The sequence below is a fragment of the Chamaea fasciata genome, unplaced genomic scaffold, assembly GCF_029207755.1.
Source record: "Chamaea fasciata isolate MVZ Bird 193981 ecotype frontalis unplaced genomic scaffold, bChaFas1.0.hap1 SCAF_30, whole genome shotgun sequence".
In the NCBI taxonomy this organism is placed as follows: Eukaryota; Metazoa; Chordata; class Aves; order Passeriformes; family Sylviidae; genus Chamaea; species Chamaea fasciata.
Window position 1 is genome coordinate 1,685,107 of NW_027094115.1, and position 12,851 is coordinate 1,697,957.

The following is a 12,851-nucleotide window of genomic DNA, read 5'->3' on the forward strand; positions in this document are numbered from 1 at the left end:
ACATCCAGATTTTTTCACTATCTCCTGTTTCCTGTACATTACTCTCTGTGAAGGGTTTGAAAAAAAAATCTTGAGGTTTGAAGGAATAGAAGTGATCCCTACAGATTGAGATGATCAGCTTTCATTTGTATGAATAGCTTGTACAAAAGAAAGAGATGACTCCTATGTTTCTGAAGCAATAGCCATTTGGACAGTAGAATATTCTGGACAAATTAACTTCTTTTTCCAATCAGAAAGCAGATTATCTATGGAAAATTCTTCCTTGGTCGTTAAAAGAAAACTTTGTGTAGGATTGTTGAAAGTAGTATAGTTGTAAGCGGATAATGGGTATAGTTGTAAGCAGATAATGGGATAATTAGCCATTAAATTATGGTTTTCTGATGATGTACTGCCAATTAAGGACACTTCCTTTGTGTTTGGAACTCTTTGGGCGCTGGGGAATATTAAGGACTTGAACTTAGATTGTTGAGGCATACGCATAATTCTTCTTACATGTATATGTGATAATCGGTGCCTTTGGTACTGTTCCTACCCTTAATCTCAGAAGGCCTGTGGACTGTATTTCTCCCTTTTTGTCCTATATAGATGTCTCTTGCATTTGGTGATGGGGACTTGTGTCTTATAGGTATGTGGATATGTCAAATATGTCGACCACGGAAGAAAGGAAGAAAACTTCTACAGAAGAAGGCAGCACAGATAAAAAGACGCTATGCTAACCCGATAGGACGTCCCAAAAACAGGTTAAAGAATCAAAATGCAACGTAAGTCTCTACAAAGAAGGGTAAATATGTGAGATTCTGTAGGACAGTGGGTACTTCTGAAATCTCTAGTCTACTTTGTGAGAAGTTATCTTTTACGATTAAGAGCTGTTCATTACAGATTTTCTTAAAAGGGCTGTGAAAGACAAGAAGTAACGTTAGTGCTTCTTTTGACCAAGATTTTTTACTCTTTGTAGTAATGCATTATTTATTTTTTATCTATTCCTTGCAGTCACAGACAAATTTTGTTCATGTAATCTCTTTTGCTAGATAGCTCCTTCTTCCAGCATAATTGCCGTGCTTTGCACTTCCCAAGAACTCTTTCTGTTGTTTAAAGAAATTAAGTAATCACAATAAAGCATATGAGATTGTTTGACATACATTCAATCTGATACTGCTGCCTGAAAATATTTGGCCCCTTTCTGCTTCCACATGTTTCTGCATTTGTGGCGAACTCTGCTGTGCTGAGGCAGATTGTGTTGCTGCAGTATTGTCATGGTTGTTGTGGGGCAGCTAGCTAGTTGTCAGGGAATTGGGTTTGGGTGGGTATGAATTCTTTGGATAACTGTTCAGCCAAAGCAATTTCCTTGAATTAGGATTGCTGTGCAGTGCTGGTTGTGATGCAGCACTCTGGACTCTCCAGAGTGCAAAACAGTGAAGGAGCATGTCAAAAGAACATCTGTTTTGGACATCAGATCAGCTGAAAAAGACAGCTGAACCACCAGTTGATTCATACCACTAGCACCAGAGGATGTTCTGGAAAACAACCTTACAAAATTTAATGCTTCTAAAATATAGAGGAAGCGTCTCTATTAAACGTGATTTTTTTTTTTTTCAGTCACTACAATAACTTTGCATAAAAGAGCTCTCAGTATAATTCAGAGGAGCAAAAAGAAAACTAGCCATCTGCTCCTGCTGTTTTTTTCTCATTTATTTCATGACTGATTCACAATTTTTTTGCCTTTTTTCCATCATTTCACTTGCAAAATATATCAGAATTGGGCAAAGATGTGTAGTTTGTCTTCTTGGGAAAAAGCTGCCTGTTTCTGTCCTCTGTAACTGGAAAGACTGTAGCTGAAAATAGTCAGTCAGTCTAGGACACTCCTTCTGAGAAGTGTTGAATACGCAGTTATCTCATAGGATCATGGGATCATTAATTTTGAAAAGACCTCTAAGATCATTGAGACCAACCATTAACCCAGCATCCCTGTGTTCACCCCTACCCATATCCCCAGGCCACATCCACACACCTTTTGAGTACTTCCATCTCAATAGTTTTAAAATTTACAATCCGAAAGATGGCAACTGGTTGGAGAGCAGTGCTGTTTTCAGCTAAGGTGATCGTCATTGGTATTGTTCTTAGCTAATAGGTGCATCCATCATGTATTAACTTTCTGTGAATTTTTTACAACAATTTCCTATCAGTACAAAAACTTTGGCAAATGACAAGTGTAAGTGTGTAATGATTGCATAAATTGAAGCCTTCTCTGCAATGTATTCATTCTGATTACTGATTTATAGAATTAATGTGTTAAATTTGGTGAAAAGGTATTGTTTATACTCAAATTAGTTTGACATAGTGTTCAATGTAGAGAAAAATAGTCTACTGAGATGTTTAAATCCTGTCTCCTCTAGCGTACACAGACTTTTGATGACTCCTGTATTATTAAGTTCTTCAGCTCACATTCTGCATGGTTGATAAATATGTTAGGGAAGATGGTGGGCTGTCTTACCACATCTTCTGACCATATCTTTCCCCTTCTCATCCTTTAGATCAAAAGGTCCTTTCAGCAAAGTTCGCACTGGTCCTGGTCGGGGTCGGAAGCGTAAGATGGCTCTGTCCAGCCAGTCAGCGTCATCAGATGGGGGATTTCTGGAACAGACGGATGTCTTGGACTTCTGCAGAGATGGTAGCAACACCTTGAAGTTTAACAAGAAAACCAAAGGGCTTATAGACGGCCTTACTAAATTCTTCACTCCCTCCCCTGATGGACGAAAAGCTCGAGGAGAAGTGGTAGACTATTCTCAGCAGTATAGGATCAGGAAAAAGGGTACCAGGAAATCTAGCACTTCAGAATGGACCACAGGTAAAGATTTTTCACCCTGCCAATGTAAATATCCTGTATACCAAGCAAATGTTCAAAGGCTGGGATGTTGAAGTGACTGGAATTGGTGGAGGCTGGAAACTTTGAGCTGAATGTTAACACTGGGATGCACTTATCTTTGGTGCATTGAGGTCAAATATGAGCTGGAAAAAGGAAGTGATCCTAGATACCTTAGCCTCTTTATGTATAATGGCAAGGTGTGATGAGGGGTTAAATTATTATAGTGAGGTAGAATGCCCATTGGTAAGGAGACATTTGCAAACCGCCTAGGAAATGGGCTAAATAATGCCACATTTGAAAGCAATAACATAGGCAGTGGTTCATGAAAATTAAGAGCAACAAGGTAGAAGTATGAAATGGAAAATAGATAACTGAAACCAGTCCAACAGACCTGTGAATTTCCAGTCTGTGGATGCATGTAAATATTTCTTAATTTTCTCAGCCATAGAGGAGCCTGTCTGTGCAGCTTAGCATCCTCTTGTGGAAAACTATCCCTTCCCTTTGGAATGCAGTTCTGCTTTCCTTGTTTTTTTTGCTTTTCTAGTTTAAGGTATTATCTATGCCTGGACATTTATTTAACTTCTGTATTCAGATATTTGCAGTTTTGTTGAATGGATCTGGATTGTTCCTAAGCAGGCAGTGGGAAATATTCCACAATAAAATAATATGCTTACAGCTTTAGAATAGTTACCTGCATTAACCTTGGTGGTGCTGGAAGAACAGCAATGTGACTTAATGCTTTGGGAGGGAGGTGAAGTGTCTAGAGGGTTTTGTTCGGTTTTTTGTTTAGGTTTGTTTTTGTTGAAGGGGTATTTCTAAGGTGATAAATGTAGGTGTCCTGGTTTTGGTCTTACTAGATCAGGCATATAAATGGTTGTGATCCTTGTTTGTGAAAAACAGGCTTAGTGGTAAGCCATTTATGCCTTCATGGTACTAAGAATATCTAGGTGGCGACGTTTGGACTTGCTTAAATGTAGCACAATACTACTTATATGGTCCCAAATCTAAAATCTGTTCTTCCTTTGTGGTCCCAAATCTGAATTGAAAATCCCGTCAATAAAACCTAGCACAATGTGTGAACACAGCCAGGTGATTTTTGTCACTGCACTAAAAAGCAAATACTTTTTTGTAAATATAGGTGAAGAAAATTTTCTCTCTCATTTGCAGACAATCAGGATGGCTGGGATGGAAAACAAGAAACCGAGGAGCGTTTTTTTGGAAGCCAGGATGTCTTAAATGAAAAAGACATGGAGTTGTTTCGAGATATTCAGGAACAAGCACTGCAGGTAAAGTTAAATTTTCAGTGTCTGGCAGTAAGTACCAAGTCTGTAAAAGAAATTTAAACAGATCTAAAAACACCACCCCAACAAGAAAATAACAAGAAATACAGACTTCAGATGAGTCTGTCTGTCACAGAAGCTAATGTGCTTCATTTCTGTTGCTTGAGAGTAATGGAGAACTGACCTCAAGAGAGCTGAAGGACACCATAAAAGTGAGCATAAGACTGTAAGAGGTTAAGGTGGCTAAAAAGCCTTGAGCGCTGTGGCTTTAGTCCTCTCAGAATTATTAAATATCTGGTAATATGTGGACTGTGAAAACAATAAAATGTGGGATGGTTTGCTAGCAGCATGGGTCACGTAGAGTGTCTGAGTAGTTAAAGCATACTTTTTCTAGATACTTTAACTCCTTATGGAACAGGATAGAGCATTGCTGTTTGTGTCTGTGTACACATTGGGAGATGTTTACCAGTAGAGGTTGCTGTTCCTTTTCATCTACAGCTCCATGAAATATGGATGCCTAGGATTAGATCCTGAGGTGACTTTTGCTGATACCAGTCCCACTTAGGAAGCTTAGAAAGATGTTAATTTGGAATGTTACCTTTCAAACACTAACCCATTGTCCTGGGTTATAGCTGCCTCATTCTGCTAACATATAGGTAATTCACTGGTACACTTCACATTAGTTACTGACCTCCTGCATGAAGTGTTTGCATTTGTTAGTAACTTCAGTCCAGGTGGTTCACACTATAATGCAAGGCTAATGGCAATACTTGGATTTCTATAATTCTGTGAGTAACAGTCTTTTGAGATAAAATCTTCATGAGTTGAGAAAGCATTTCTTTTGTAGTAGAGTGTTTAGTATCCTTATTTTTAGTTGCTATAAAATACACAGAGGGACGGGGAAAAAAGGTTGTATAAGTAGTTTAAAATGCTCTATTTTCCTTTTTTTTCTTCTAATAAATGTGAGTTTTTTCTTTAATTCTTCAGCATTTGTGATGATAAGCAGGTAACTGCATCCTGAATACTGGTTTGGTAGCTGCTACATTGATGGTAGTCCATCTCGTCTCAGAGCTGGGAAGACACTTATGTGTGATGTTAAATACTCGCATATTCTAGTTTTTAACCTTAGGAGCAGTTTATGTTTCTGTTCTTCACTAGTGAAATAACAAGAAAGAAAATGACAGTGAGACTCAAAAAAGGTTGTGTTAAACTTAGCCTTCTACTAATTTGTATTTAAAACTGTGACATGCAACACCGTGAATGGTAGTGGAGATACGTGGAATGATAATGTTTATTAATTCTTTCTTTTTGTGAATTATATGGTTCCGTGGGGTGTGACTGGTACTGGTTTTTAGTGTCAGAAAGCAATATCTGCATCTTCCTAATTACCAGTGAGTTCGAGCAGGATGGACTGTGTAGATAAAAATGTTTTAATTTATTTAATCTTGGAAGTCTTTCACTTGGAAATTCATGGAAACTTCGGGTTTTTTCCCCTTGCATAGAAAGTAGGGGTGACTGGGCCTCCTGATCCACAAGTCCGCTGCCCTTCTGTTATTGAATTTGGCAAGTACGAAATCCAAACCTGGTACTCCTCCCCATATCCACAGGAATACTCGAGGTAAGACTTTTCTTTGTTCTTCTTCAGTGTTTGTGGGAAAGCTGTACTCCAGCAGGCATCGAAATCTGGTGGTTTCTACATTTTCGTGTCTGAAAGACTGTTCTGGTGTGCTGCACATGTAGTTGCTTTGCTGTTCTCTTCCGTAAGAGCTTTGCAAATTGTCTAAACTGCAAACTCTTTGAACTTTATTCAGAAAGAGGAATGACTTGTAGGAGCTATAGCTAGAGAAAGAAAATTAAGTAAAACTCTTTATTCTGCCATTTAATAAGAACATGTGGTCTGTCATGAGGAATTATTCGAGCTGTACAAAATCTAGAGTTTATATTCTCTAGCCCAGGCTAGAGTATATAAATGGAGTTAAATGATAAGAATTTGGGGATACTTGCATTCCAGTTGTTCATGTCAGTATAGTACGTAAAAGAATTTTAAAGCGAATGGGTAGGTGGTGGTGATGTGACCCATCACTCAAGGGTATGTATACAACTGAGACGTCGTCTGTGATAACAAGGAAAATAAGGAAATGGGAATTATGTATCTCATCCATCCTAGCATCATTAGTGCAAAATTGGGAGGGGTTACTTGTTTTTTTTCTTAGGATTTTATCTGTTTCTTCTGGCATAACTTCATAATGTGAATGTAATTATGCAGGACATTAAGGGCACATATTTTTCAATATACATTTGTTACAGAATAAGTGTCACAACTTTAACTGTGGTAAGGTGGTTTTGCCATCATTAGCGCGCACACACAAGGTCAGCGTACATTGGATTTGTTTTCATCAAGTTCTTTATTGGCAAGAGTGAGGAAATTTATACAAAAATCTCTATCTTCAGTCTCTGTTCTTTCTGTATCTTTGCTTTCAGGCTACCGAAGTTGTACCTTTGTGAATTCTGTCTAAAATATATGAAAAGCAGAACTATTCTCCAACAGCATATGAAAAAATGTGGCTGGTTTCATCCTCCAGCCAATGAAATATACAGGAAAAATAATGTATCAGTCTTTGAGGTAAGTTAGAAAATGAAGCCGCTCACTATTATCTATAAAATAGGGTCCTCAGCACCTAATCATGTGATAAATTTTTCATAGTCCTAAAAATCTTTGTTCTTGAAACACTGAGTTTCCAAGAGTGAAAAACAACAAGCAAGCAGCCAGTAGGAGCTGACCTTGTGTATAGATTATTCCTCTGTAAAACACAGAGGACTCATTTTGTAAAAATCTGTGGTTTTTATTTTACAAAAATTAATTTTAAGTTGTGTCTTATGCTATTGATTGTAACAGTGACTTGGTCACAGCCTCTATTCTGTGGATGTTTTACGTCTTTTGAGATGGTACTTGTGACAGAGAAGCCTTCTCTCACGTTAAGACATTTCAAACGTATGGGGTTACTCGGGTGAAGCCTGTCCTTGTGTAACAGCAAATAGAGTGACAGAACTTTTCCTCGTGTCTCTAAGGTTGATGGCAATGTCAGCACTATCTACTGCCAGAATTTGTGCTTGTTAGCTAAACTCTTCTTGGATCACAAGACACTCTATTATGATGTGGAGCCATTTCTTTTCTATGTGCTGACACAGAATGATGTTAAGGGCTGTCACCTTGTTGGCTACTTTTCCAAGGTAAGTATTTGTCTATGAATTGTTTGGTATGATGAGCAGTGCTGCTTTGGATTCTATAAATTGCTGTAATTTAGAGTCTTGCATTTTATATAATAAATTATGTAACACAGGTATAGACGTCTGCTGTAACCAGATTTTATTTATATTACATTCGGAGACCACCAGTTAGTAAACCCAAGTTTCCTGTAATGTTGAATAGCATATACTTGCTAAGGAACTTGTACTGCAGCTAGTGGTTAAAACACTTTTCAAATTACTTCCTTCTCTTGGTGGAGATTGGGTAGTACTGTTTGTGAGCTAGAACTGCTTGGTAATTCTGTTTATCTCACCTTTTGTACTGTATATACAATGTTTTCCAAACAAGTTTGGCAACTTTATACCTGATTTGAAACCTTTTTTTTTTTTTGAGGGAACAGGGCCACGATTTCAGATGGGACTTTCCTTAAGATTTTTATCCTTAATTATTTAAATTACTTTTAAATAGTTTTATTTGAAGCTTTTTTCTTTAGTATTCAGAACAGCAGATATGAGACTAGATTTTGGTGTGTTGGGCTTATAACTTTTAAAGAATCACTGGAATATTGCAGTCTTTTGCAATGAATTTAGTTGCCTTCAGATTTATTCTTAGAATTTATCTTCTCTGCAGCCCATGTTCTTTACTGTATGCTATCTAAGCAGAAGGTTATGTCAGGTTTTCATTGTTTTTGCTTTTCTTATCTGAAATGATGGTAGAGTTTTAATATTGTCTCTTTGAAGTCGTTCCTTGGCGTTATTGTTCCTAAGAAACTGACTGTGGCTTCCTATCTCACTTTTTGCTGTAGAACTACTTCAGCACTTTTACAGAGCAACTTACTCTATTTCTCACTGATCTGTTCTTTTTTTAATGTGATGCCTTTTTTTTCCAACAGGAAAAACACTGCCAACAAAAGTACAATGTTTCCTGTATAATGATTCTTCCGCAATACCAGCGTAAGGGCTATGGCAGGTTCCTAATTGACTTCAGTAAGGAACTTTTTCTTTACTTTTTTTAGCCTGTCTTTTCGTATTTTAAATCACTAACAGTAGAAGCAGATATTTTTCAAAATAAAACACATCTCAGGACAAAGGCTTCTAGAGCTCACAAAATCATCTGAACTTCACCGTTTACTCTTTTTGTTGGAACTTCAGCTCTAAAGACAAATTGATCATTTTCCCTTAATACCACTGTTTTCTGTGTAAGCAGCTTAAGGTAGAAACTAAAGGCATGTGTCAGTATAGTGATTTCAGTGGAAGCTTGTCTTGTGCATGTACTTCCTTATGCAGAGAGCCAGCTGTTAGACTGCATGGTCTGAGGAAATCTTCAGCAGCTTGATTAGGTGAATGAGTGTCTTATGCAGAAGTGGCTTACCTTTTAATTTTACTTTGAGAGCAATAAAACCAGACACTTAAGTTCTGAATACTCAGATAATTCTGAGATTCGTTCATGTATCTCAGTAATGTCATGGGAAACTTCTTCTGTAACTATACACTGTTTATTATGCCTAGGGCAATTTAATACAGCCCTCCCTGTGGGCATACAAATGTTGGAATTCATGTTCAGAGGAAAACTCTACTGGTAGAATTATATCAGAATGATATCTTTGTAGATAAGTTTTTGTTCTCCTGAAAATACTGGTGAAGCGAAAGAACTCAAGGGTGTCTTGAGAAATCAACAAATGCAGGTTATGGTAGAACAGAAGTGAGAAGGCACATTTTTCATCTCCTTCCATCCATCCTCTTTTGTCTCACTGGATAGAATATCACCTCTCAGCCTTTATTGAACCTGTGCAATGTATCACAGTCTTAAATTAATGAAATCTCTGCAAATAGAGCTTGATGCTCTCGGGTATGGTCCTGAAGTTTGACAGTAGAGAATTTTCAAGAAAATTATTAGTCATATTAGTTTTAGGAGTGTGTTTTTCCTTTGTCATTTCTAAAATTGCTATTGCAGTTGTGCTTCAGGCTTGGTGTAGTTTCTAGGTAGGCACCTGCTGCCATCTCGTGGCATTACCTATAGTCAGTTGTCTGATGGCAGCAGAGTTCAGAAATCTCATACTTGATCACTGAATAACAGGAGTTTAAACAAGCAAATAAAAAATTGGCCCGACAACTTGAAGTATCCTTCACAGTTGTTGTCTACATCTTGTAGGCAGCACTAAGCTACAGTTGTTTGAGGCCTTTGTAGAAGTCAGGGTAGAAACAGAAGCTAATATTTTGAAACTTTTTTCTTGCTTATCTTTAGGCTATCTGCTTTCAAAGCGTGAGGGTCAAGCAGGATCACCAGAGAAGCCCCTGTCAGACCTGGGACGCCTGTCATATATGGCTTATTGGAAAAGTGTAATATTGGAGTGCCTTTATCATCAACGTGACAAGCAATTAAGCATCAAGAAATTGAGTAAGCTGACTGGAATCTGCCCTCAAGATATCACTTCCACTCTGCATCACCTACGAATGCTTGACTTCCGTAGTGATCAGTGAGTACAGGAGTCTCATTGTAATCCCAAATACCTTCTGATGTATTTCATTGAAATTTAATGGTGTTTGAAGACAAGTCACATCTAATAAGCTTGATTCTGCTAAAGACTTCAGTGTCCAGATATTGAGACTATGGTACTCATGTGCAATGCAAGAATCATTCAGTGCCAAAGCTGGCTCAGGTGTCCAGCTGTGTAGCACTGCAGATGTGGAATTTCGAGTAATTTGCTGCTGTGAGAGAGAGCAAGTTGGCTTCTTGGTTATGTTTTCTTGGGATCCCTCAGCCAAATCAGTCTAATACACTCACAAATAGAGCAAAGAACAGCAGCTTCCCTTCTCTAGAGGCAGATCTGCTCCTTATTTTCAGCCAATGACAGACAGTTGTTTCCTTCCTTTTCTCTATGTCTCAAAAATGCCATAAACTGCGTGGATTAACATGGAGTGCTTAAAGAGTGGTACAGATCACTGGGAGAGATGAAGTGTGTTGGTATATAACAGAGGTAGCCTGCTCGCTCAGCCCACAAGTCAGTTGAAATACTGGGAATTAGTCTTGTTTCAGACCATAGCGGTTTGGTGAGTGGGGTTGTATTCTATCGTGCTTGTGTTAAAGTTGAAACTTACTTGGAAAACTTGAGAATAGTTTTATGTCCTGATCTCACAGCACACCTTTAACGAGTGATACTTCTTTCAGACCCTTAAACAAAATGTACTATGGGAGTGCAACTTTTCTCGAGCAATCCTTTTATTTCTTTTCAGTAGCTTTCACCTTATATTGCCCGTTCCCCAAATGGCATACCCCTTGTCCATAATAAAAATGATACTCTGCAGCTAAATTTTACCCGTGGAAGGATAATGGCTTCACCATTAACCAGAAGTGGAAAGACTTTTAATATTTTCTCAGTTGTGAAATGCTTTCTTTCCTAGTCAGATGGTACTGCAAGTTGTACTATTTTAATGAGTTTCTGTTCTTTCTGAAGTTGCTTGTGGCAGTACTGATTGAGAGTAATATATTTTCTGTATTATATCTGTTTTGTGTGGCAACATGTACAGTTTGTCACCTGCTATTGATCAGAGTATTATTGCTGTTCAGATTTGTGATCATTCGTCGTGAGAAGCTTATCCAGGAACACATGGCAAAGCTTAGAACTAATGTCCGACCTATTGATGTGGATGCAGAATGTCTGCGTTGGACACCTGTTATAGTTTCCAACTCAGTTGTCTCTGAAGATGAAGAAGAGGAAACAGAGGATGGGGAAAATGAAGAGCAGCAAAAGCAGAAGGGAAAGGATCCGGAGACCAGTGTAAGAGTGAATCTCTTATTTCTGTGTGGCATGTAGTTTATACTTAATGCTTTTGGAGGCAGCGCCAACAAAATTTCAAATGTGAAGATTGCACATTTGTCATAATCATAAAAAGCAATGCAGTCATGGTTAGTTTATGTATCTTTATGGTTTCAGATTAGAAAATAGAACTAGAGAAAACATCAAGGAATAGTCTAGAGAACAATCCGTGAAGTGGTTGCACTCTTGCATCAGGTGGTGAGTGCTGAGTAGAATACTAAGAGGCAAATTATCCGTCATTACCATATTTACATTAAACTAATTGTGCATTTTAATGGAAAAACAGCTTCAAGTTTTTCTTGCTTTTTTCTTGAAAATTATACAAATACTGTGTTTGAATGTAGCAAGGTAAAGTTAGCAGTCTGGCACACCACTGAATGGCTGACTGAAGTGACTTGTTGGGAAGCTAAGTGAGGTATATTATCACCTCTGAGGAAAGAAGTAGCAAGTAGCACTACAGGAATCTCTTAAAGGTCAAATCTTTTTTGTAATCCCAGATTTTTAAAAAGTCACTTTTGTTAAACTTTTTTGACGTTTTGCTCAAATGCTTTTGTGGAATCAAATTCAGGATAGACATTTATGCTGAAATAGGAGGTGTGAAATCTATTTGTTTTTATTTAAATCAGATGGTAAAATCTATGTCATGGGAGAAGAAAGAGCAAGAGCCTTACTCACCAACAGAGAGTGAAAAAAAGCCAGACATTGTTGCTCCAGCCAATTCTGCACGACCAAACAAGCACATTTTTCCCCTGGATAGTCTTCCTGCAAACAGTCAGCCATCACGAAGAGGTCGATGGAACCGCAAGAGCAAAAAACTTCATGAGTCCTTTTGCGAGAAGGAGCAAGCATTGCCCGTTGAGGAAAAAACAGCAGTTCCCAGTGGGCGATGCAGTGAATGTGAGGAAAAATCAACAGCCTCACGAGGCCGGTGCAGTGACTGTGAGGAGAAGTCAGTGGCCTTGCAAGGAAGATGTGGTGAATGTGAGGAGAAATCTCCAGCCTCGAGAGGCCGGTATGCTGAAGATGAGGAAAAATCTGCAGCTTCCCAGGGACAGTATGGCAAAGGTGAAAAATCTGCAATTCCCCGTCGGCAGCACAGTGAGGGTATGGAAAGGTGGAGGGGGCAATTGAAAAAGAACACAGAGCCACTGAAATGTAGATTCGCAGAGGACTGCGACAGATTATCCCGGCGCTACAGCGATACAGATAGGGCACTTCTGAGGTGTTTTAGTGAGAGTAGTGAAGAGGAAGATGATGAGCCTCTGAGTCCTCGATCAAGCTCTCCACCAGTTCTCACCAAGCCAACACTGAAACGAAAGGTGTGTGCCTTATTTCTTGTTTTTTCTGACTATGTTATCCGGTCAGTTTTGTTAGTATGTTGGGGCTTTTTGAAGTATGGTGCAGTTCACAAGGTCTGTATTAAGTGTACAGGTAGCACGTGTTCAGTGTTCCAGAACTCTCTCTGCAGGGTTCTTCCTGCTGACTTTTTATAGTGATGGTTTTTGGTGAATCAGAGGTGGGAGTTTGCAGGTTTTTTGATTCTAGCTTCTATTTTGTGCTTTTTATTTTTTTTCTAGCTTAGTTATTAAAGTTTTTCTCAGTCATGCAAAATAGAAACAGATACAGTATACTTATGAAAGAAGC

The 12,851-nt window shown here is 38.4% G+C and overlaps 1 protein-coding gene across 1 annotated transcript in view; it reads left to right on the forward strand.

Annotated features, from left to right (window-relative positions):
- Nucleotides 1-12,851, forward strand: part of KAT6A (lysine acetyltransferase 6A) — a 36,736-nt gene that overhangs the window by 14,908 nt on the left and 8,977 nt on the right. Inside the window, exons 7-16 of the mRNA XM_066206413.1 lie at nt 626-761; nt 2,532-2,845; nt 4,031-4,149; nt 5,646-5,761; nt 6,625-6,766; nt 7,213-7,374; nt 8,283-8,376; nt 9,635-9,866; nt 10,958-11,168; nt 11,834-12,526. Of these exons, the coding sequence (XP_066062510.1) occupies nt 626-761; nt 2,532-2,845; nt 4,031-4,149; nt 5,646-5,761; nt 6,625-6,766; nt 7,213-7,374; nt 8,283-8,376; nt 9,635-9,866; nt 10,958-11,168; nt 11,834-12,526 (2,219 nt within the window). The remainder of the gene's footprint in view (nt 1-625; nt 762-2,531; nt 2,846-4,030; nt 4,150-5,645; nt 5,762-6,624; nt 6,767-7,212; nt 7,375-8,282; nt 8,377-9,634; nt 9,867-10,957; nt 11,169-11,833; nt 12,527-12,851) is intronic.